At 47.0% G+C, this 25421-nt stretch overlaps 2 protein-coding genes across 7 annotated transcripts in view; one reads left to right on the top strand and one right to left on the bottom strand.

The window, feature by feature from the left end:
* AGO2 (argonaute RISC catalytic component 2) overlaps positions 1–13755 on the top strand; it is a 129114-nt gene extending 115359 nt beyond the window's left edge. For all 5 annotated transcript variants that reach the window (XM_063709544.1, XM_055349571.2, XM_031013788.3 and 2 more), the window contains 2 exons: positions 1163–1362; positions 1626–13755. In XM_063709544.1, the coding sequence (XP_063565614.1) occupies positions 1163–1362; positions 1626–1734 (309 nt within the window). In that variant the 3' untranslated portion in view covers positions 1735–13755. The remainder of the gene's footprint in view (positions 1–1162; positions 1363–1625) is intronic.
* A 3444-nt stretch (positions 13756–17199) lies between these two features.
* CHRAC1 (chromatin accessibility complex subunit 1) lies at positions 17200–22975 on the bottom strand. Of its 2 annotated transcripts, XM_031013952.3 has the most exons (3): positions 22255–22957; positions 19395–19521; positions 17200–18764 (listed from the first exon to the last, which is right to left on the bottom strand). In XM_031013952.3, exons 1-3 carry the CDS (start codon positions 22399–22401, stop codon positions 18643–18645), a joined length of 396 nt encoding a protein of 131 aa, XP_030869812.1. In that variant the 5' UTR covers positions 22402–22957; the 3' UTR covers positions 17200–18642. The 2 variants fall into 2 exon arrangements, with proteins under 2 accessions (XP_030869812.1, XP_055205547.1); XM_055349572.2 differs by lacking the exon at positions 19395–19521 and having other exon boundaries at positions 22255–22975.
* Between the last annotated feature and the right edge of the window lie 2446 nt (positions 22976–25421).

Below are 25421 nucleotides of genomic sequence, written 5' to 3'. Positions count from 1 at the left end.
CAGTGGCGTGTACTCAGCTCACTGCAGCCTCTGCCTCCCGGGTTCCAGCGATTCTCATGCCTCAGCCTCCTGGGTAGCTGGGATTACAGGCGCACGCAACCACACATGGCTAATTTTTGTATTTTTAGTAGAGATGGGGTTTTGCCATGTTGGCCAGGCTGGTCTCGAACTCCTGACCCCAGATGTTCTGCCCACCTCGGCCTCCCAAAATGCTGGGATTACAGGCATGATCCACTGCACCTGGCCTAATGTGTAACTTTTATTAGAGGTCTTTTTCTTGCCATTATAAATCAATTATATAAAATGTAAGATACACAAATGGCACTGTCCTTGTTACGTCCACTTTCAATATTGCTTTATATCTTTTTTTTTTTTTTTTTTTTGGAAATGGAGTCTTACTCTGTCCCCAGGCTGGAGTGCAGTGGCACAATCTCGGCTCACTGCAAGCTCTGCCTCCCAGGTTCATGCCATTCTCTGGCCTCAGCCTCCCAGGTAGCTGGGACTACAGATGCCCGTCACCACGCCTGGCTAATTTTTTGTATTTTTAGTAGAGACGGGGTTTCATCCTGTTAGCCAGGATGGTCTTGATCTTCTGACCTCATGATCTGCCCGCCTCGGCCTCCCAAAGTGCTGGGATTACAGGCGTGAGCCACCGGGCCCAGCCTGCTTTATATCTTTGCTATGATTTTTCTGTGTGTAAATAAATGTATACAGTTTTATAAATATGGGGCCATTTACTATATGTAGTTATGATGCTTTTTTTTTTTTTTTTTTTTGAGATGGAGGAGTCTCTCTCTGTTGCCCAGGCTGGAGTGCAGTGGCGTGATCTCGGCTCACCGCAACCTCTGCCTCCCGGGTTCAAGCGATTCTCCTGCCTCAGTCTCCCAAGTAGCTGGGACTACAGGCGCATGCCACAATTGTCTAGCTAATTTTTTTGTATTTTTAGTAGAGACGGAGTTTCACTATGGTGGCCAGGCTGGACTCGAACTCCTGACTGTGTGATCTGCCCGCCTTGGCCTCCCAAAGTGCTGGGATTACAGGTGTGAGCCTCCGCGTCCAGACTATGATGCATTTTTAATAATACAAATATAAATCTTCTCCACAGTATCCTTTTAAAGATTTTATGCGAGTCCAACTGTCTAATCTTCTGATCTGCTTTTAGGGGACAAGCAGGCCTTCGCACTATCACGTCCTCTGGGACGACAATCGTTTCTCCTCTGATGAGCTGCAGATCCTAACCTACCAGCTGTGTCACACCTACGTGCGCTGCACACGCTCCGTGTCCATCCCAGCGCCAGCATACTACGCTCACCTGGTGGCCTTCCGGGCCAGGTACCACCTGGTGGATAAGGAACATGACAGGTGAGTGGCATGCCTGGCTGGAGGTCACAGCAGGGGTGGTTTTTGCCACGGGTATTGGCAGCTGCTTTTCTGGAAGGGGAAGGGGCAGGGCCCCAGCGGCTGGAGCCGGCACCCCAGAAGGCCTGTTAATGGCATGGCCGTCAGCGTGGGACTCTTCCCTCTCCCAGGTTCCCGCCATGCCATCCCGACTTAGTGATCGACGCACCGCCTCATCGTGCATTAAGGCTGCACATTCTCATTCTCTCTCTCTCTCATCCCTGCAGTGCTGAAGGAAGCCATACCTCTGGGCAGAGTAATGGGCGAGACCACCAAGCACTGGCCAAGGCGGTCCAGGTTCACCAAGACACTCTGCGCACCATGTACTTTGCTTGACATGTTTTAGTGTTTAGCGATTGTGTACCGAGTGGGATTCACGAGACCAGCTACACTCAGACCAACAGATGGCCAGCCCTTCCGTGACAGCCAGCATCGAACATGAGACGTCACTGATTTTATTAGATTCTCCAGTTTCCAGAATGCCTTCCGTCCCAGATTTCAAACTTGGATTTTGAACTGCAGACCTGTATGAGAACCCAATGTCATAGGAAATATGGTTTGCTAAAATCTATAAGCTGCTTATTAAAACAGAGTCCCGTGTGTCCTAAAAATCTCCTAAAACCAGTCTATGAACTCAGGGCTTTAAAACATTTTTAATTTATTTGGTCATTCAATTTACTTGTTTTTAATACATGATTCTCTATGAAATTGATGGGCTCAAACTAGCTGTGAATCTTCTGAGAGTGAAAGCAACACAAAACACAAGTGTGGTTTTAAAGCCTTGAACATTCTGATGTTGTCACTAAAGTTGATTTCCAGGCGATGCTCGTGTGCCCCTGGCGTGGCTCACCCAGGTTCCTTGACTGAGGGCCGGTGGCCATGCAGAGGCGTCCGCAGGTGCCGTGTTCTGCCAGCACCGCCCTTCACCCGGCCTGAACTAAGGAGCAGTGGCAGAAGGTGGGCCCCGTGTGTTTACAGCATTTCCAGGTCCAGAGAGGTTGGCAGACAAGTGCCATTTTAATAAAAAATGTATTTAAAAAAAGAAAAAAGACAATATACTGACAGTCTAATCATCAGATTTGTCCTATAGGACTGTGACATTTATTTTCCAAAGTTTTTAAAGAATACGGGTCTGTGGTGATAAATACAGTACAATCCTTTTTCACTGTTATGTCTTTAATGTAAGAGAAAATATATATATCTGGTTTGCAGTATTAATGTGATAGATAGATGCTGTTTTTTCATTTTATTGACTATGGGGTGCTTCTGTGATCTGTTTGGCATATCAAGAGTGTTTTGGAGCCTGGAGATGGGACCGCCTCTCAGTTCTTAGTGCTTAAGGACAGGAATATGCAATTGACTTAATGTGACAGCAACCCGCTTCCCCCCGTGGAGACTGTGCAGCGTGTACCCATGGGAGGGACGGATGTGCCCTCCGCGCCGCTCGCCACCCTCCCTGCCGCCTCATCCCCGTGTGTCACTCACTCAGCTGATGAAGCACAAGTGGAAATTATTTATTCTTGCATTGCTGGGAAACATTGATGTGTGGGGACTCACTCCTCTCCGTGTGCGCTTTTGTCAGATGACTTCCATAGATGTATGCACTGAGATTCGTAGAAAGCTGTCGGTGGTGGCTCTGCTGGGCATGAGGCCGTCGGTCACAGCGAAGGAGCTTGCCTGGCCCTGGGAGGCCCAAGGACAGCAGGGCCAGCAGAGGGCATGGGCCGTTCTTCTGGGGTTTGCATTTGAGGCCCCAGACGTGAGTTTGCCAATCTAGAAACTGTTGCACTAAGAGTGACACCACGGACGATTTTGAAGGCTAACAACAGACAACTCTGTTTGTGCTGAGTGGGCTTTTTGTCTCTGTACACAGTTTTAGTAAGACTCAAATCCACGTTCCGTGTAGAGGCGTCAGGAAGGAGGCGAGCCTCCCCTAGTGCTGCTGTGCGCTCCGTAGGTCCCCTCTTCCTGCTGCTGTTCCCTCCCCGGCCCTGCGCGACACTTACCTCGGCACTGTGGTGGGGTGGGGTGCCAAAGGAGCTGCCTCCTGCTGAGCGGCACCCCCTCCACCTCTGTGCTCAGCTGCTTTGGAGGCAGCAGGAGGGGCAGCAAGCCGCAGGTGGGGGGTCTCCCGATACCTCGCCTGGATATTGGCGGCAATGACAAAGGGATGACTATTATTTGTGAAGATGTGTACTCAGAGTGGTGTGTGTGTGTGTGTGCACGCGTGTGTCCTTGTGTGTGTGTGAGTGTCTTATTAATGGCATTAGTCTCTTCTGGCTGTATTTTTTTTTTTTATCTTTTTAAATGACAGAAGCTCCCACTCTAGGAAATGGCAGTTCCTTTTGTTTTATTGGCAAGTGGCACTTTCTCCTGTTTTCAGAAGGATACAGACATGCTCGTAGCTTAAATTAATGGATGCATTCAAGCTAAGGAGGGAATCTTGTGACTAATAACTTTTCAAATCTGAAATTAGATTAGTTTCCAGCCATTTTAGCCATTTTTACAATCATCTGGAACCATGTGTCTCAAAGGTGTGTTTCTTCCACCTGCGTCAGCCTGTCTGGGGGGTGGTGGTTCTTGTTTAACATGCAGATTTGTGGGCCTGCTGCCACCTCCTGCATGCGGTACTTCAGGGCTGACCCGAGCATCTGTGTCTAAGGGATGGCCTGCAGCCCTGGGCTCCCTGGGGTCTGAGGACCCAGCTCTGGTGGCACCCAGCAGGGAGGAGGTGCTTCCTGAGCGGATGCCTGAGACAGACTGGGCTGGCAGAAAAGTAGGACTACAATTTTTTTTTTTTTTAATCATTTTGAAGGAAAACTTTCATTTTTAGTGGGCCAGAGTACTTCGAAAAGGGTACTTTTTTATAGCCCTATGCTTGTTTTATAAAACTTTTAATACTAAAAACATTAATAGACCAAACATCTCCAGCTGGGTCAGCTGCACACCTTTGTACATGTCTGATGATTCAGAGTTTAAATGGCTGTAGTTACAATTTCTCAGGTAAACAATTGTTTTCTCAAATTTTTACCAATCCCTGCATTATTAGGATAAATTTTGAGACAGTGTAAAAACCTCAAAGTACAGTAGGGTAAGTCCCAGCCCTGTTCACGTGAAAGCCAGAGGTGGCCCTTCCCCGGCGTCTGATCGTCTGATCATGTGGGTGCCTGGGGCCTCGCCACCCTTCCCTGTCCACTGCTGCCCCCCTGGGCCTGTCAAGATTTGAGGGGTGCCCACTCGCTGGCTTTGTCCCCATCCCACTGTTAAGTAAGGTGTGCCTTGCTTTAAGCAAACTGAATGTGAAAATTCTGTTGTAGAAGTCTGGGTTTGTTTAAAAGAAAAACTGGGATTTTATCTCGTCTCTTTAAAAGAGGTCTCCCAATTCGATTTCTGTACTGGGACTCTTCCTGGTATGTTTTTACATGTTCACTTTTTAAAAACATTGATGTACTCCCATCCTTTTACCACTACCCTATCACATTTGACAAGTTCTTGCTGTAATGACGACGCAATTAACGAACACCAGGGGAGCGGTGGAAAGCTGCCCTCGTGTGTGAGCCCTTCGGTGACGCAAAGCCGCCGTCCTGTTGTTTGTGTGTCCTAAGCTCAGATTTTCCTGGTTTGGATAAATTTCGTAAAACCGGGCATAGCTGTACTTTTAGAAAGGGATCGTTTTCCTTAAGTTTTGGTTCTCTCTGGTTCAAGCAGTCTTTACATGCAGCCTTTTGATTGCACATTAGGGTCTCCCTTTTCTTTTCCAGATGATGTTGCTTTTCGGTGGTGGTCTCACACTCCTTTGAATGAATGTTTGCACTCTAGAACCACAAACGATGCGTGACCATTGTACAGCTTGCCCAAGAGGGAACTGTTGGAAGCAGGCAGTGACCTCCACGCTGTTTGTTTGAGGCTGACCTAAACTGCTATCACTAATGTTTACCCCAGTGACTGAGTGCCCATTAGAACAGATCATGTCAGTTCAGTTCCTGTAGTGGGGTTAGTAGGTGGGGGGTTTTATTGTTGTTGTTATTTGTTACTTTTATTGCTGTTAAATGCAAATATTGCTATTTATTTTTTCCTTTCTGCTCTGGTTTGGTTTGGCCGACACAGATATTCCAGTGCATGTGGTACCTAATGGATATGATAGAAATTATTTCCCCAACTTTTATAAATTACCTAATGTTTACCTTCAAGTTTGCTGGATGATTTATTTTTGAAAGCCACAAATGTGATTTTTCTGGATGAATTGTTTTTCTTATATATGCAGCAATGTAATTTTACATTGATCTGTGGGGTGGTTTAGATTTTATTTTTACAAGGCAGTTTTTCAGTCAAATTATATATTTGATACAATATGCTAGGATAGACCGGCCACACGTCAGGCAGCCGGGACACCGGAGTGTCCCCAGGAGGCCTTTGGGGCTGGGGTGGCCCGTGGCTTGTTCCCTGCGCCTCTGGGAACTGGATGAGTCCTTCGGCGGGACTGTGACCCGCTGGACAGTTAAAAGGATTTTTCATGGGCATTTTCCTACACATAAGGCAGTTCCATTAGGAGGAGCTTTAGAAGTCGACATAATCCAGACAGTGGACAATCCCAGTGGCCCAGACAAGCCATACGACATTTTCCTGTGACCTCTCTCTGACCCATCTCTCACGCTCATGAGAAAAGGAATGTACAATAAATAGAAACAGAAACTTCCTCAGTGCTCATGCGCCTCACTTGCAGAACGTGAGTATTTTATTTATGTTTGAAGCCCTTCCCCAAAGTGACCGAGGAGTCGCACTCTAGCTGCCGTGCCAGCAGTCTCGTCTGCTGTGACGCTTCTCGGTGCGGATGCAGTGCACCTGTGACTTTGTCATGGGGGTGCCCCTGTTACACACACACACGCTGACTCTTTTTTATGAGGAAAATCTTCGACTCAAAATAATTGCACTGATTTTTTGACAACTTCTTTTTATGATGTTCCACTTCGCATCTGCTGTACTTGTTTGCGATGATTGTAAATAGATTTGTGGTAGGAGAAGTGACATGAATGCAACACGTGGCTCTGTTGTGGAGACACTGCCTCGTATTCAGTATTATGTGTTAGAGTTGTGTGGACTTAACTCTGTTCCGCCCTTTAGCTTCGTGTCTGTTGACCATTTATGAAGGACAAGTTCGCCTCATTTTCTTTTTCTTCTGAAGGGAAGTTCTAGATTGGTTACTAGGAGAACATGGTCTCTTGGTGCCTGATGATTTAGTCCTAAGCAGACTCGTTGCAGTCTTGTGAACACTGTTGTGGTCTGTTTGATTCCTCGTCGCTTACCGTGGCTCTCCAAAGCATGGTCTTTGAGTTCCACCCAGCCTGGGACAGTCCGGACGGGAGGCATCTGCTCCGCCTGCTACTAGGACGCGAGGGCCTCCTTGCATCTCTGTGGTCAGAGTCATCTTAAAGCCATGAGGTTACTGTCGTGTCAAAGCTGTCATTTGTGCCCGTTATTTTGCTGGAGTAGCAGCGTGTGCTGTAGCCCCCGTGTGTCACTCTGTGGTCGGGCTATCCTGTGTCACACCCAGCAAGAAGTTTTTCAGCCCCAGACCAGTCTGTGTGTGTGTCCGAGTCACACCAGTGCCATTACGGTGCCCTCGCTTATGCTTCTTTCAGTATGTTTTGCCATGTTATTGTCTCAAGTGAATGTATTGGCTTAGCCAAATCACTACAGAAGGTGGTTCCTAAATACCTTTTAGTTTAAAAAAAAAAAAATGCAGATAAAGGCTACCTCTGAATTCTCAATAGATTCATCATGTTTGCTCTTAAGTGTAGCTGTCCACACTGAAAACAGCCAATATGTTGCCTGAATAAACTGAATTGTGAACATCTATCTGTTTAGTTCTGGCTTGAAAATGTGTGTGCCATACTGTGACCCACGGGCAGCCCCTCCTCCTCTACTGTGTCAGGTGGACCCAGGGTTACCTCTGTTCTGCGCAGCTTTGAGATTCTAGGATTCTACGGCCGGCACGAATGGCATGGGAGGGTTCTCTGCACGGGACGGCATAACGGCATGCCGTCCTTCATGCTGGCAGGAGCCTGCGCAGGTGTGGCAAAATCTTGAAACAGCCTGTGTCCTGCCTGGCTTTTCACTTTCCTATTCAATATAAGACAGCAGTTTTTTTTCTGCTTTACCTACAAATGGGTTGAAAATGGCCTCGTCTGTCCTCTCCTCTCTTTTATACACTCTGTAAAATCACAAAGGTGCTTCAACACCGACTGTCGTGCAAATCATACATTTAAAATAGTTGCATGGTTTCAAAGACAATGCAGACGTAATTGGCCTTTGACTTTGGGACCTTGGGTTACTCTCACTCCCTACTGCAAAACAAACTAAGGGTTGAAAGCAAAGCATTCTGTTCAAATCCAGGGCCCTTTGTTTGAAAAGAACACAGGGCCCACAGCTGGTGTTTTGAAGTACAAGTTCCCACTAGTGGCGCAGTGGACCGTCTGATGCTGACTTGCAGGAAGTCGGTCCTGGGAGGCTCTGAACACCCCTCCCTGTGATTAACCACTTTGCTGTCAGAAATGTCATTTTCCCCTACACTGTGCTGTGGGCCCGGGGCCTCCTTCGCTTCTTTCTTTGAGTTCCATATGTTCCCCGATCTTGAGGTTAGCGCTCGCCCCAATTTCTCCATGAGTTTACTTCTGAGTTGACAGGCGATGATCTGACAGTTGGAGGTGTCTGGGTGTTTGGAGGTGGCCCCGTTCTCATGTTGGCTGCTCATCAGACATTGAGTTTGGCCCCGGCGGTTCTACTACGTCACTACCTGGAAGCAATTGCCTTTAACACTCTGCTGTTTGGGGTTTTGATGCTTTTTTATGCTGCGTTGCGTGCTTTCATTCTGGAAGAGCTAAGTGTCCTTTGCAGTCTCTCTGAGAATGTTTTGTAATTCTGCCGCCACGCTGTTCCGTGCGGACAGACCTCAAGAGGCTTGGGCCCCCGTGGGTGTCCCACTGCCTGCCGGCCCAGGGTACAGGCTGCTTGGGTCCGCTGGGCTGGCCTTGGGCTGTCAGAATCTGGTCCAGGGTGTTTCGAGGGGACACTGCACAGCCGCTCGCCCCTCGATTCAGTCATGGGAGCTGCAGCACGCAGATCCACCGCAAGCTTCCTGCACGCGCATCTCCGGAATGCTGCGCTGGGCCCTCCCACCATCTTCGCGTTTGTGAGAATTTACTCAGAAGTGAGAGAACTGAAGATTCCTGGTGCTTTTGTTAACACGTTTCTATCTTATTGGTTGGTGTGGAAATGTTAGATATGTTGTTAGGTTTTTAAATGCTGTGGGTGGTGTGACTAAAGGGTTAAGTCCTCACCTCAGCCCCCAGCCCCCTTTTTGGGGGGTAGGAAGAGGCTGAGTTATCTCCTATTTAAAACCTCCTTGGATTTAAGTAGTTCAGAGTTAAAGCTAAAACACCAAATATTAACTCTTTCCCCCAAATGTCTCCAGGAACTGGACGTTGGGGCCATTCTTATTCAGTTCTTTCTGTAGCTCCAAGGTCCTTAAAATGAGTGAGTTGATCCCAAGAACACCCCACAGCACCAACCAGCAGGGCACAGTGCAAGCGACTTCATAGATCGGGGTGCTCGTGTAGGGGTCCGGGGCTCCTTTGAACTCTGGGAGTTGTGTGCGCAGTCTTGGGTGGGAGACGGCAGGTCCCTCTGTCCCAAGAAGCTGGTGGTGCCAAGGCCTTCCTCTGTCTCCATCGGTGCCAGCCTGATCGCGTTCTGGAAGACCCAGTCTCAGACTCTGTGCCTTTAAAGTCCGGTCCTCAGTGTCCTTTCAGAATCATGTTGGGGCTGCGTTTCTCTGGGGAACTAAGCCTGTGCCATTCCACAAGGCAGGCGTGGACCTCCAGCCTTGGAAGCTTTCTTTCCGCTCCTCAGCCCCTGACTTGTAAACTGTGATGCCATGCAGTCTGGAGCCGCAGGGGACGCGCTCGGTCTTATTGCGGAAAACACTTGGTTCCAGTCGTGTGGTTTCTCCCATACCCTGACCAAGTCCACCTCTGCCAGGATTGCAGGAGATTGGTGCAAGACCCATCTCTTATGCATTGACCATGACCATCAGCAAAGCCTGGTGGTCTTGTTCTCATAGTCACTCGAGAAGAATATTTATTGTAATGGAAGTAGATTTTTTAAAAAAGGAATTGGAATCATGTCTTTGTAGAATGTGTGTGAAGTCCTCAGCTGTAAGGTGCTATTCAGTCCTGTGACCCTTATTTTGGAATGCTCTTCATTACTGTTGCTCTGTTTTGTGACTTCCTGGGAAACCGCTTACTTTGGTGTGGTGTCACCTTGAGCTGTGCACATAGGACACCAGTTTTGACTTAACCTAACAGGCAGTTTTTATCTCTAGCTTTTTCAAGCCAGGTATTGAGCAGTTTCTTGGCCAATGGCCTGAGAAACCACCTTTCCCTGTCAAGGGGTGATTTTATTGGTTTTAAGTGGGGAAGTAATCCCATGTACTTATTTCTTAAATACCTAGGAAGTTCTTCTTGGTGGCTCCTCTTGGCCCTCCCCTCTTTCTCCCCCAACCCACCGTCCTGAAAGGCAAGGAATGGCCTCTCCCTCCACAGAGGCAAAGGCTGCAGAGGGAGCACTGTGGCGGCAATCCCAGTTCCTCTTCAAAGCCAAACAGACACGCGCAACTCAAATCCTACAGTATGGAGGGTGGCGTTGCGCTGAAATTCCAGGCCTGAGTTTGATAGTGGATTTTAATGTAGTTGTTAAAGGTATGAATTCATGTTTTATAACTGTAGAGGCAAGCAAGTTTTTATTTTTTAAAAAGTTTGGAGAGAATAATTTATAAGTTTCTGTGCAGCAAAGTGGCTAATTACTCATTAAATACAGGAAAAGAATGTAGTATCTAAATCCAGCTTTTTCTTACCTCTGGTACACTTCAGATTACTTACCTAATACATATTGAGGGGTTTTAACCCTTAGTTTTATCAATTTTTCTAGTTTTATTTTATTTTTATAAAATAATTGAAAAAGAACCAAAAATGAATTCAAAAGTTCCATAGATGGAGTTTTGCCCCTTCTTAATTTTCTCCCACAATGAAAACATTGTAGAAGACATTTTGAATCAAAATGTATTATGACCATTGAAAGTTCTCTATTTTCTAAGAAGCTGAGCAGCTCCAAGGGCCTCGTTTCAGGTGGTACTCTATGTATTGTCTATGGGCTTGTTTCTACCTGTACAGTGGAACCATGTGACCATGTCTTGTGCTTGCAATATAGAAACCATGCAGTGCTGTTTTGTGAATTGACAGTTTCTGTATAAACTCTTATTTATATACATTGGCCTCTCTGTATGATTTTCCATTTGCTACATGAATTGTAAAATTAATTATAAAATTATAGTACCTGCTAAATACAATTCTGAGGCTTCATGTCATTGTCTTTAGTTGAATACCATGCTGTGTGTCTTGAAGATGTCCACGCTTGCATGATGCTAGGTGGCAATGCCACTTTAAATTAAGCCTTAATCAGATGTTAAATTTGTGAGTTTCAGAGTATGCAAAAATATTAGGCAGAGTGAGTGTAAACTGTTCAGATCAAGATGCTGTATCATAATTCAAGTTATTTTTTCTGGAGTTAAAGGGAAGCATTCAGTGATACACCTCTCTCTCTCTCTCTCTCTCTCTCTCTCTCTCTCTCTCTCTCTCCCTCTCCCCCTCCCTCTCTCCCTCTCCCCCTCTCCCCCTCTCCCCCTCTCCCTCTCTCCCTCTCTCCCCCTCTCCCTCTCTCCCCCTCTCCCTCTCCCCGCCCCCCCCGTCTCTGTCTCTCTTTCTCTCTCTCGTCTAGCTTGGCTATGGCCATAGCTTGATGAAAATGGACCATTGTGCATTTCTGTGACAGTCAAAAAGACCTGTTCTAAAAGTCTTGCGACTTTTTCAGGGTTTTTTTTTTTTTTTCATGTTTCTTTTTTTTTTCCCCTCCAGTCTGAGATTTCTGTGTGGCTGATGGAGAGTGTAATTTGGGCGTAGGTCTTATTTGCAAACCTGCTCATGTTCTAAGCTTTCTTCAGGTAGTACCACCTGTCATTGCTTCTGCATATGATTTAAATGGATTTTTGTTTTTATAAAAGTATCATAAATGTAGAGATAAAATGGAGGGGACCCAGCTTTCTTTGCAATGTGGATCTACCTCAGTTAAACAGTTGGGTGCTATTACTAAGTCTGTCAAATTAAATTGGAAAAAGTAACCAAACAGTGAGATACAACTCCACATGAAACTTGAAATTGTAATTTCCGTTTATTTAATGATATTTTTATTTATTTGTGCCTTTTATGTTGAACCCCAATGCATTGAAAAAATTCAGTATGAAACAGTACATATTTTATTTATATTACAGGTGGGGAGAAAAGTCCAATTGGTCATGGAATTTGATAGACTTTTCCCCAGCCAACTGCTACAGTGTATTATAATCCCGACTGCCCCCCGTGAAAAGAAAAAAAAAAAATGTCCAAGAGCAAATTTAACATTTTACAAACAATAAAGTCCAAACTCCTCTATGCACATATTTATAGCTTATCACTTCATTTTCTGTGCCAGTGAAGGGGTGGCCAGAAAAAAAAATCCCAAGTACCCTCATCATTGCTTTTCTAGCCATTCATGCCCCCTCTTCCTCTGGCACATTTTCTAAGAGTTTATTTCATAAGCAGCAAATGGACTGTTGTCGATTTCATCTCTCCTGACCTACCTGGTGGAGGTGCTAATGGCCATGGACAGAAAGGGGCGAGCCAGAGCTCGTGGCTTTGTGGAGGCAGAGGCCTGCATTCAGCAGCGGCCCTGTGTGCCTGTAAGTTAGGAAGGCTTTCTGACAGGTAAGAAAATGAGATAGGTTGATGACTTACCATGCTTTTATATTTGGCAGTTTACAATTCTAGACTTTTCCTACTATGGCGATCTTTTTTTACTTAATTCTTTGGAGGTAACAATATTTTGGAGTCTTAAGAATTTGATTTTATACCGATAAGAAATAAAAATTAGGGATCTTTCCTGTAGTATATAGTTTTACTATTTTAAAGAGATCTCTGAATTTTACAAGAGAACCAACATTCCTTAATGGCAGAACTTTGAAAGTTGATTTGGGAGGCTTTTTGCTGCAGGATCTCAAAAATAAAAAGAGAGAGAGATGATTCTACTTAAATGTTTTTAATTTTCTAACTTCCATCAGGTTGATACTTAAGCTCTATTTTGTAAAGAGTAAATCATCCTTTAGTATGCTGCATAAGATGATCAGCATTCTTGCACTTTCTCAGTAATAAGACGTGCCGGGCAATTGGCTCCCCAGGACGCATTGTGTTTTTAACCTAACGAGAGGACTTTGGGGCAGGTGATTAAATTTATATAGGTACCTCAAGAAAAAGAACCTGAATATGCTGCATTTTCTTTCTTTAGCTTTTACATGTAGCATTTTGTTTTGCTTTTGTTATTTTTGTTTAGATATATGCTTTTTGGACCCCAATAGACTGTTGAAAGAAATTTAAAAATTACTCTTATAGGGATATAGTATCCTTAAAAAATAAAAATAAAAAAAATTTTTTAAAAATTGCTGCAATATCTGGCTCGAAGGTTGCCCTATATTAGAATAATACTTTAGCCAAATACACCTGAGGAGGCAGACACTGTGTTTATAAGCAGACAATAATGTTCTGAATCCTTCCTGTTCATGCTGCTTTCTTAATTCATTTCTCCATGTCATCAAGAGGTTGGATAACTTATTTCTAAGCTCAAGGTTAAAAATCATGTCACCTTTTTTTTTTCCCCCAACACAGACCTCAGAAAAACTGCGATTGAGGAAGTAGCATGATCCTAAATGTGTTGCTGAAATCAGGCAGCCCGAGCCTCTGGTCTCTCCAGAGAGCCCGTCTTCACATTTCTCTATTCCTCAGCACTCACCCGAAACTGAACAGATGGGGAGTGGTCTTGATTGTCAAGATAAAACTGGTGAAGAAAGCTAAATGCTGAGAAACTGAGCATCTATTGTCGTGTTTAAGCTTAGCTGGGTCCTTTCTAGTTTGTTTTTACAGCTTACTAGGTGAAGTAGTTTGCACTATTTTTGCAATAAATTCATGGAAAACCTAACAGTTACTTGTTTTGTTTCTTACTGTGTGTATATAAACTAATACTAAAAGTTTGGCATAGTGTTTTTTCACCTCCTTACATAACCCCTAACATGCACAGAATGCTGTAAATCTGATAAAATATGATGTGAATGATATTTTATAAAGTTATTTTGTATGGTGTCAATTTTGTTTTGCCTCATAGTATGTCAGCAAAAAATTAAATAAAAGTCCTCCTATTTACAGCTGCCTCTTCCAAAAATCTTCAATTCCTCACCTACTTCTTTAGGCACTTCCTTCTGCACAGGTTATGATTCCAGCTCCCGAGGCAGAAGCGTGCCTTCAGGGATGGAAGTCCAGAGCCCTGTTCCACAAACAGAGGGCTGTTCCTTGAAGAATGTACTTGGCAGAGCTGGGCATTACCCGAGGATTTGGGTTTGGGGGATGAGAACCACAGGCATGAGTTGGACTAGTGGGAGCAGCCATGGTGTGTCGGATAGTTGGCTGTTTCTGCTCCTGCAGCATGAGAAAGGATCAAGAAGCCATTCAGCTAAGCCCGTCACGAGCAAGGTCCTGAGTTCCGTGTTGAGTGTGGGAACCTGAGCTGGCACCGTCCTGGTTCGCGGCCTGGCCAGCCACTTTGCTACTCTATCCTGGCTAGGTTTACGCACATTGGCGCTGCTCTCAAATCCCTGGTGGCCTCACCCTGACTGGGCTGTTTTTGACTTCTGTTGTCTATGCTGAGAAGATGACGTGCTGGGAAAGGAAAAGGGGGCTTTTCTTTTTTTTTTTTTCTTTTTTGAGATGGAGTCTCACTTTGTCACCCAGGCTGGAGTACAGTGGTGCAATCTCAGCTCACTGCAACCTCTGCCTCCTGGGTTCAAGCGATTCTCCCACCTAAGCCTCCCGAGTAGCTGGGACTACGGGCCTGCACCACCACCATGCCCGGCTAACTTTTGTATTTTAGTAGAGACAGGGTTTCATCATGTTGGCCAGGCTGATCTTGAACTCCTGACCTCAGGTGATCTGCCCCCACTCGGCCTCCCAAAGTGCTGGGATGACAGGCGTGAGCCACCGTGCCCGGCCAGGCTTTTCCTTTTCTTAAGAAAGCCCCCAAATGGCAGCAAATCCCTAGGCTGTACATCACTGCTGAGGCAGGCCAAGATTTTGTCCTTATTTCAGGTTTCCAAATTTTAAGAACAATGTTACAGAAAAATGTGAAAATTCAGATAAAGAGCTATCTCTAGTCACAACACATAGGTAATTAACCTTAACATTCTGGTCTATCTTGTTCCGCAGTCTTATTTTTTAAACAAAAATCAAGATTTACTTTTTTCTTAATGTATCTAGAACCCTTTACTACTTCTTAGTACACAAAGCACCTCTGTGCCCACTGGCCCTGGGACATGCTAGTCAAAACCGGAAGAATACACAGAAACTCATCTACAGCAATATACTCACTTGATTGGCCTTTGTTGTATTCTCGCTATTTCACCATCATTTACTGAATGGCCAGAAGCAGTAATGATTTAACACTTGCAAGCGAGAGCAAAAGATTCATCTTCATAAAATCATTTTGATAATGTGACAGCAGTATGCAAGGTGGAAAGAGGAAAGGCTGTAGGCACTGTGAGGAAACCACTTAGGAAGCTACTGTAACAACCTGGCACCCGGTTCAAGGCGCAACTGAAAGGGTGAGTGAGTGTTCCCTGAATGATCGGATCTCAAACACTTATGGTGCCTTAAGAATGCTTCAGGCTGGGCACAGTGATTCATGCCTGTAATCCCAGCACTTTCAGAGGCCGAGGTGGGTGGATCACTTGAGGTCAGGAGTTCAAGACCAGCCTGGCCAGCAAGGTAAAACCCCATCTCTACTAATACAAAAATTAGCCGGGCATGGTGGCACACACCTGTAATCCCAGCTACTCGAGAGGCTGAGGCAGGAGAATCACTTGAACCTGGGAGGTGGAGGTTGCAGTGAGCCGAGATCGTGCCATTGCAGTCCAGCCTGGGTGACAGAGCAAGACTCAGTCTCGAAAAAAAAAAAAAAGATGCTATTAAGAGAAAGAAAAGTGACTGGGAGAAAATGTTTGCAAATCTCCTATCAGGCAAATAACTTGTATTAAGAATATATAAATCTCTCAAAACTCAACAAAAACTGACATGAATTTTTGTAGGGGCTGCAGAGCCACTGGAACTCACTACTGGTGGGACTGCAAAATGGCACAGCCACTTTGGAAAACAGTTTGGCAGTTTCTTCTTATAAACGTCTGTATCGCATTCCACTCATAAGCATATACCCAAGTAAAATGAAATCCTGTGTTCACACAAAACCTGTACACAGGCCATGCACAGTGGCTCACACCTGTAATCCCAGCGCTTTGGGAGGCTGAGGTGGGCGGGTCACTTGATTGAGCTCAGGAGTTCGAAACCAGCCTGGCCAACATGGCAAAAATCCATCATCTCTACTAAAAATACAAAAATTTGCCAGGTGTGGTGGTGGGCGCCTGTAATCCTAGCTACTCAGGAGGCTGAGGCAGGAGGATGGCTTGAACCTAGATAGGAGAGGTTGCAGTGAGCCAAGACTGCGCCACTGCACACCGCCCTGGGCAGCAGAGTTTGCGAGACTCCATCTCAAAAAACACAAACCAACCAAAACCCTGTACACAAATACTTATAGGGCTTTATTAATTATAGTCATCAAGGCCAGGTGTGATGGCTTATGCCTATAATCCCATCACTGGGAGGCCGACGTGGGCGGATCATTTGATGTCGGGAGTTCGAGACCAGCCTGGCCAACATGGTGAAACCCCATCTCTACTAAAAGTACAAAAAAATGAGCCAAGTGTGGTGATGCCATGCCCGTAATCCCAGCTACTCAGGAGGCTGAGACCCAAGAATCGCTTGCACCCAGGAGGCGGAAGTTGCAGTAAGCCATGATCATGCCACTGCACTCCAGCCTGGGTGACAGAGTGAGACCCTGTCAAAAAAAAAAAAAAAAAAAAATTACAATCATCAAAACTAGAAACAATCTAAATGGGTAATTATCCATATACCTGGAAAATGGATAAACAGATACATCCATACAATGGAATCCTACTCAGCAATATAAAGGAATGGACTGCTGATACCTGTGACAACACGGATGAATCTAAAATGCATTCCGCTAAACAGAACAACTGCAGACTCAAATGCTACATACTGAATGATTCCATTTATATGACATTCTGGAAAAGACAGGCCAGCAAACTGGTCTGTAAGCCAAATCAAGTCATTTTTTAATGGCACATAAGCTAACAAGTATTTACATTATTAAATGGTTGGAGAAAACAGTATTTCATGACATATGAAAATTACACAAAACTCAAGTTTCAGTTTGCAGAAATAAAGCTCTATTGAAACACAGCCACCTGCATTCCTTCATCTAGTAATTACCTGGCTGCTTTCGTGCTACAACAGCTGAGTTCAGCAGCAGCAACAGAGACTATAAAAGCCCACAAAGCTTGAACTATTTACTGCATGGCCCTTTCCAGAAAAAAATTTGATGACACCTGCTATAGGGACAGAGAATAGCTTGACGGTTGCCACGGTAAAAGGTGGGGAAGGAGCTGACCACAGGGAATTTACTGGAGGGTGATATAGCTGTTAATTGTGGTGGTGGTAGTGACTTGACTGCATTTGCCAAAACTCAGAACTGTACACCAAAAAGATTTTAAAATATTTTATTTTAAAATAAATGTTAATGAACAAGAGGGACAGAAAACACCAGTGGTTGCTAGGGGGCAGGAGAAGAGACTAAGTACAGGGAACAGAGGGGAATGTCCTGGGTGGCAGAACTGTCCTATCGATTGGTTACAAAACTATGCATTTGTCAAAATTCACAGACTAGACACTAAAAAGGGTGATTTTACTGAATGTAAATTATAAACTTTTTTATTTTTAAAAAAGAGATAATGAAGGCCAGGCATGGTCGCTCACGCCTGTAATCCCGGCACTTTGGGAGGCTGAGGCAGGTGGATCACTTGAGGTTAGGAGTTTGAGACGAGCCTGGCCAACATGGTGAACCCCGTCTCTACTAAAAATACAAAAATAGGTTGGGCATGGTGGCACACGCCTGTAATCCCAGCTACTCGGGAGGATGAGGCAGGAGAATCACTTGAACCTGGGAGGCGGAGGTTGCAGTGAGCTGAGACAGCGCCACCGCAATCCAGCCTGGGCAACTGAGTGAGAATCTGTCTTTAAAAAAAAAAAAAAGATAATGAAATGAGAGGAGCCAAACATTTACCCTAAGTGGAAAAAAAAAATTGGGCTTATGATAGGTTTTCTCTTATAGACAGTAAAAAGAAGTGCCAGGAATTTAAAGCAAAGAACAGTAAGATGAGAGAGATCTTCAATATACAAAATGTTTCAAAATTTTTTTTTAGTACAACATGCTTATACAAGAGGTAAGACTTATTTTTGTATTTGATTTGATAATTTGACTTGGAATTTTTCTGTGGGAATAAAAGTGTTAGAATGCTTATTTTTAAATTTCTCAAAAGTTGTAGGCAGTAAGCAAGGCCTTAAAGCCATAGAGGGCTCTAAAACTAGTTCCATAAAGCATTTTACTGTAAAAATATGTACAGATCTTTAATAGAAAAGTATATTTCTTTACAGTAGAAAAATATCTGAACAGTCAACTTTTCTTAAGATAAAAATTCAAATGTAACATACTACCTAAATTTAGCTAAAACTGAATCGAGCTGTTTATAAGAACTGATTCCAAAATATACACATATGAATTTACATAACCGATATGTAGAAGCTCTTCAAAATCGACTGTAAATTGAAAAGTTAAAATTGGCCTTGCCTCTGCAGTTTGGAGCTGCAATGGCTGCCAGTATCGGCTGTTTTCTCGGTGCCTGAGCTGCAGGGTGGGCCTGTCAAGGAGGGGCTGCTGTCTGGGTCGCTTTCCCTCTGGCTGGCTGTGGCGTAGGTACATAAGGTGCTCAATCTCGGCCTGGAAAGAATACCTCGAAAGAATACCACGCACTGGAAGTCTGTGAAGAAGTGAAGACGCTAAAAGCGGGCAGTGCTGTGTTTACTTAGAGACAGTGGAGTGGGTCCAGGGCTGTCCTCGCCAGGCTGGTTTTTAAAGCACTTTTTTGGTTTAGGAGTCAGCTTCATCATGGTCACTTTCATTATCATTGTCATTCTCCTCATCTTCTTCCCTCTTTTCCTCTTTAAGCATTTTCAGGTATTTACTAGCTAAAATCTTCTTTGGTAATATATCTTAAAAACATAAAGCGTACATCAGCAATTGGTTATGGTAGACTATGAACACAGCAATGCACATTTCAAAATGTACTAGTTCCTGCTTTGACCTCTATAAGAGGTTCCAAAACACGATGAAATTCAGGCTGCATTTCTGGGTAAAATATCAAAGAAACTAGCATTGTCTCCTAACGAACACTATAGGCCTCTTTCCAGTCCAATGAGTACAAACCATGGTGTCTCTATGAGCTGCTTTTATAAGCAACCCTGCCCGACTACCTGAGATAGCCTAGGCTAGCCCCAGGGTAGACTTAAGCTCTAACTACGGCCATGTAGACCCACCCTGAGTTTTCCCTTCAGTGGCAGGAAGGGTCCCTGTAGAGAGTAAAGGACTGCCCAGCATACGCGGCCAACCAACATCTTGTGAATGTTGTTGGCTTCACTATTGTTCTAGGTGGACCACATGACAAACACATTCAAACAGAGAAGACTAAAAGTATCTTCCTGTGACAGCTCATAGTACTTTGCGGCTTGGAAAAAGTAGCAAAAAGTCTAATTTTCCGTGAGAGCAGAAGGGAGGCAAGGGGTGGGGAAAGAGCTATTGATTACTAATCATTTGTTAACCAGAATGTTTCAAAGACTAAGTACCTGCAAGAAACTGAAAAGTTTCTGATTGCTGTGCAGTATTTGCTAAATCACTGTAAGTCAGTACTTTCTTTTCCTTTCCACTGCCGTGTCTGTAGGAATAGGTGGCTAGGCATTGAACAAAGAGCTCCTAAAACAAAATGAAAAATGCAAATGAAAGGTGTGCTTTGAAAATGTACCACAGAGCTTAATTTTTAAAATTACATTGTTGATTCCTTAATTAGGCTTAAAAGTATATTAAGACTTCAGATTCTCTTGGTTTCTAAAATTAAATTACAAGAAATCACTGGGGAGGCCAGGCGTGGTGGCTCACGCTGGTAATACCAACACTTTGGGAGGCTGAGGCAGGCGGCTCACTTGAGGTCAGGAGTTTGAGACCAGACTGGCCAACATAGTGAAACCCCATCTCTATTAAAAATACAAAAATTAGCTGGGCATGGTGGCGGGTGCCTGTAATCCCAGCCAGCTGGGAGGCTGAGGCAGGAGAATCGCTTGAACCTGGGAGGTGGAGGTTGGAGGTTGCAGCACTCTGGCCTGGGTGATCAAGCAAGACTCCGTCTCAAAAAAAAAAAAAAAAGAAATCACTGGGGAAAAGAAAAACATGAGGTCAGAAAGAAAGCAAAGCCAGTATCAAAATTGGTGGAGAAGCAGGCATTTTCCAGAGGCTTATTTTAGATGTCTAACTTACGAAAAAGATGAATCGTAACTGTTTAATGACCAACCTCTAGAGTAAAAGAAAGAAGCGGCCAGGAGCTGTGGCTCAGGCCTGTAATCCCAGCACTTTGGAAGGCCAAGGACGGCGGACCAAGGATGGTCAGGAGATCGAGACCATCCTGGCTAACACGGTGAAACCCCGTCTCTACTAAAAAAAAAAAAAAAAAAAAAAAAAAAAAAATTAGCCGGGCGTGGTGGCGGCTGTAGTCCCAGCTTCTCGGGAGGCTGAGGCAGGAGAATGGCGTAAGCCCGGGAGGCGGAGCTTGCAGTGAGCCGAGATCGCGCCACTGCACTGCAGCCTGGGCGACAGAGCGAGACTCCGTCTCAAAAAAAAAAAAAAAAAAAGAAAAGAAAAAAATAGAAAGTAGCAAAAAGCCATTCGAAAATTCTATTTGGCTCAGGAATACCTTTTTAGTCTTCTATTTGCATACGCTGTTTCTAAGGTGGTTCGCCTACAACTATAGTGACCACAGCTTACATTTTGCCAAAACTTTTCTATTCTAGGAACTGACATACAACCCTCAGACCTAATGAAACAACCGGAACTGATCTTCTCCCTCCTGCACCCCAGTTCTTATAGCAGGGCCAAGTCTTAATTTCTACAGAGGCTGAACTGAGCCTCTTTCTCAAGATTTTGACTTTAATGCATCTAGTTCAGTCAATAAGGGATGAGAAAGACGGGCGTGATGGTTCACGCCTGTAATCCCAGCACTTTGGGAGGCTGAGGCAGACGGATCACCTGAGGTCAGGAGTTCAAGACCAACTTGGGCAACATGGTGAAACCCTGTCTCTACCAAAAAATACAAAAATTAGCCGAGTGTGATGGCAGGCACCTGTCATCCCAGCTACTCAGGAGGCTGAGGCAGGAGAATCATCTGAACCCGAGAGGCAGAGGTTGCAGTGAGCAAGACAGTGCCACCGCACTCCAGCCTGGGAAACTCCATCTCAAAAAATAAAATAACGGGTCAGAAGTGCCTGCATAAATCCTCATTCCTTAATACCAATAGAATGAAATTGTATAGGAAAATACAAATGTCCCCAGATGAAATGCTGAATATGCAATTATTTCCCTGGGCTCTAGGAAAACATGGCTCTGACATAAAGCGGGCAAGAAACCTGTAATTTCCCACTTCCCTTAGTTCTAGTCCAACACTGCAGGGACATCATATACTTAACTACAAGTAGGGACTGGAAAATAGAATCCAAGACACGCTAAAGCATTTAACCGTGTAGCTGAAACATGGCCCAGTGTCAGAACAGAAAAACATCTGGCCTAACACTATCGAGACGCAATTTTTTTTTAAAAAAAGACAAAATTATCTGTTTTGCACCCAGGAGGATGCTAAGCAGGCCGTAAAACTTAAGTTCCCCGGAGTTCCTTAAATTCTGGTTGGAGGATGTGCTGCCTCTTAGACGAGGGGCCCCAGGTGTGACGGGCGGGAGGGCTCGAAAGCCTCGGACCGCTGGAGCTGGCACCGCACCCGCGGGAAAAGAGCCTCGAGTCGCGGGTGAAGCGCCCGGCTGCCCCTCCCACGGGACACTGGAGGAGTTAGGGCCCTCAAAGCACGAAGCAGTCAAGTGACAAGAAAAAGGCAGGCCGGGAGTAGGGAGTCGCGGGTGAAAGAGGCCCCAAAGAATCCAAATGAGAAGAGCGCCACTAGGCGCCGACGCCCACGGGTAGGGCCGGAAACTGAGCGCCGCACGCGAGGGAGGACGTGAGCGCACACGTGGGAGGGATAAAAGGCGCGCAGAGGAACGCGGGAGCTTATGGGTTTGCCGAATGGGAAGCGCGAGAGAAAGGGCGGGAGGGCAGTGGGGTGGGCGGGGCGAAGGTGCGCATGGAAGGAAGGGGCGGGCGGAACGAAGGAAGGCGACAAAGGGCGGGAGAGACGCGCGGTAGGCGGGGCGAAGAAACTGGAGAACATGAGGGAGCGGCGAGGGGTGGGCGGGGCGAAGACGTGCGAGAAAGTGTGGGGGCGCGCGGGCACCGAAGCGCGCGCCGGCGTGGGACGGGGACAGCGGGGCGCGCGCGAGCCCGGCAAGAGCAGCCGGCGGCGCGCGGGCCTAAGGGGACTGGGCAGTGCCCAGAGCCCGGCGGGGCGGGGCGCGACGGGTAAGGGCGGCCCACACCCCCGCCCTGCCCGCTCACCGTGGCCTTGGCCGTGAGCACCAACGCCTCCTGGTTGATGCTGGACACCTCGGGGGAGCTCTTCATGATGACCCGGATGCGGGATAGAGGCAGCGAGATGAGCCGCTGCTCCCCGCACTTGTCTTTGCCCACGACCACGTCCGCCATCTTCCCGCCCCTCGCGCGGGTGCCCGCAGCCGGCGGGCCCGACCGCGAAGTGGCTGCCCTGCCCGGCCAGCCGGTGGGTGCGGGGAGCCGCGCCCGCTGCCCCGTGGGAGTTGTAGTGTGGGGAGGCGCGGCCGCGAGGCCGGGAGCGGCCCGTCCGGGAAACTACGAGCTCCGTGAGGCCTCGCGCCCCCAATCTGCGCATGCGCCGGCGCTCGGACACCGCCCCCGAGTGCGAGGCCCGGCGCGGAGCCGGGAGCCGAGAGCCTGGTGGGGGCGGGGCGCACCGCGCCGCTCCCGGGAGTCTCCGGGCTGAGGTCGCGGAATACTACTTTGATCCGCGGGTGAGGGCTCTGTGAATGGGCAAGCAAAGCCCTCTGACTCCGGGCCTCGTCGCTGGGTGCTGTGTGTTAAGCGCCTGCGCTGTACTAGGATCGGGCGTGCCGCCGTGGGCAAAAAGTGACGCTTTCCTGAAGCACAAAGTCCAGGGGGGACGACCAAGCGGACAGCGGATGCGTCCTGCGCCGGTAGCCAGGCGACCGGTGGAAGAGCAGAGTCCAGCGCGGGCGATGCGGCGGGGCCAGGCTTGCTGCGCCGTGGGGTGATTGGGAGAAGCGCCTTCCTGCGGGGTGGAGGACGTAGAGCTGCCCTGAGGAGGTCCCGGAGTCTGGTGGGAACGGCCTCTTCGGGACTGCTCCGAGAGACGGTGTGCAGAGCCTGGCGTGCTCGCCGAGGTCTGACAGGCAGCCCGGGGCTAGGTCCTGTTGGATTTTTTTTTCTAAGGAAAATGGGAAGTCGTGGTAGGGTTTGAGCAATGGAGTCCCGGGCAGTTTTAAAAGGATCCCTGCAGCTGCCGGCTGGAAGGGCGTGGGTGCGCGTAAGGCCGGAATCACAGAGACCAGGTAGAAGATGATTACGAGAACCCAGGAACGTGGCCCTCAGGAGGCCTGCAGTACCAAGGGGACAGCAGCTGGGAGGAGAGAGGCAGGAGATGGTCAAGGGCCAGACCAGGGAAGGCCGTGGAGACCAGAGAATTCGCTCTGAATGAGTGGGGAGGCCCTTGGAAAAGTAAGGGGTCCAACTTAACTTTTTTTTTTTTTTTTTTGACACAGAGTCTCGCTCTGTCGCCAGGCTGGAGTGCAGTGCGATCTCGGCTCACTGCAACCTCCAACACCCCGATTCAAGCAATTCTCCTGCCTCAGCCTCCTGAGTAGCTGGGATTACAGGCACGCGCCACCCAGCTAATTTTTTGTATTTTTAGTAGAGACCGGTTTTCACCATGTTGGCCAGGATGGTCTCGATCTCCTGACCTCGTGATCCGCCCGCCTCGGCCTTCCAAAGTGCTGGGATTACAGGCGTAAGCCACCGCGCCTGGCCACCAACTTAACTTCTGCCAGGATTATGGGAAGTGGTAGGGTTTGGGGTCTGATTTCAAGAGGGAGCTGCTGTGGAGTATCAGCACAGCTTACTGAGATATCAGAAAGGCCTTGGTAAAGAGCCATTTACTGAGACAGGGAGCACATTTTGGCAGAGGTTTGAATTGGAGCGTGTTAAGTGTAGTGTCTTCTTCACCACTGTGACCTGAGGTCCTGGCGCAAATAATTGAGCACAGAAATACATGTCAGGCATTGCTAGGCACAAGGGTACAGCCAGTGAGCAGGGCTGCCATGGTCCCCGCCCTCTTAGAGCTGACCTTCAGGTCTGAGGGAGACTGAAAAATAAATAAGAATACCTCCAGCCTGGCGCTGTGGCTCACGCCTGTAATCCCAGCACTTTGGGAGGCCGAGGTGGGTGGATCACCTGAGGTCAAGAGTTCGAGACCAGCCCAACCAATATAGTCAAACCCCATCTCTACTGAAAATACTAAAATTAGCTGGGCGTGGTGGTGGGCACCTGTAATGCCAGCTACTCGGGAGGCTGAGGCAGGAGAATCGCTGGAACCCAGGAGGCAGAGGTTACAGTGATCCGGGATCGCGCCACTGCACTCCAGCAGCCTGGGCGACAGAGGGAGACTCCATCTCAAAAAAAAAAATACACCTCCAATGCTGAAAGCTACGAAGGAAACAAAACCATGTGCGAGTGATAGGGCAGCCCCTCTGGGAAGTGACATTTGTGCCCAGATCTGAAGAAAGAAAAGGAGCCACTCATACAGAAAGACTGAGACAAGATGAGCTTTCGGGACAAGTCAGGCTCTAGGGAGAACACCTGACGAGGAAAATGCCTAGGCAGTTTGAGGAACTGAAAAGCCAGTGTGTCTGGAGCTTAGTGAGGGAGGCAGAGAGCACGGGAGGTGTGGTTACCAAGGTAGATGGGACCGGCTCCGGCCCTGGGTAAAAAGTTTGACTTTCATTCCAAGAGTAATGGGAAATAATGAAGAATTTTGAACTCGAGGTGGTGCATGCCTGTAATCCCAGCACTTTGGGAGGCTGAAGCGGGCAGATCGCTTGAGCCCAGGAGTTTGAGATTAGCCCGGGCAGCATAACAGGGCAGCATCTCTACAAAAATTTTATTTTTGGCCGGGCACGGTGGCTCACACCTGTAATCCCAGCACTTTGGGAGGCCGAGGGGGAGGGGGAGGAGATCACCTGAGGTCAGGAGTTCGAGACCAGCCTGACCAACATGGAGAAACCCCGTCTCTACTAAAAATACAAAAAATTAGCCGGGCATGGTGGCACGCGCCTGTAATCCCAGCTACTTAGGAGGCTGAGGCAGGAGAATCGCTTGAACCCGGGAGGCAGAGGTTGCAGTGAGCCAAGATCACGCCGCTTGCACTCCAGCCTGGGCAACAAGAGAGAAACTCCGTCTCAAAAACAAACAAATCCAGACCAGCCTGGCTAACATGGCAAAACCCCGTCTCTACTAAAAATAGAAAAATTAGCTGGGCATGGTGGTAAGCACCTGTAATCTCAGCTGCATGGGAGGCTGAGGCAGGAGAATCACTTGAACTCAGAAGGTGGAGGTTGCAGTGAGCACAGATCACACCACTGCACTCCAGCCTGGGCAACAGAGCAAGACTCTCAAAA

The sequence above is a fragment of the Gorilla gorilla genome, chromosome 7, assembly GCF_029281585.2.
Source record: "Gorilla gorilla gorilla isolate KB3781 chromosome 7, NHGRI_mGorGor1-v2.1_pri, whole genome shotgun sequence".
NCBI lineage: Eukaryota > Metazoa > Chordata > Mammalia > Primates > Hominidae > Gorilla > Gorilla gorilla.
The sequence above is the reverse complement of the archived record's forward strand: the minus strand, read 5'-3'. Positions and strand labels throughout refer to the sequence as shown.

Bases quoted from the DNA above. Each gene is read 5' to 3' on its own strand.
- CHRAC1 (XM_055349572.2), bottom strand. From the start codon at position 22,603: ATGCGCAGATTGGGGGCGCGAGGCCTCACGGAGCTCGTAGTTTCCCGG. The intron at 18,765-22,254 runs GTGAGCGGGCAG...TATGTTTTTAAG, and splicing joins TGCTCACGGCCAAGGCCACG to ATATATTACCAAAGAAGATT.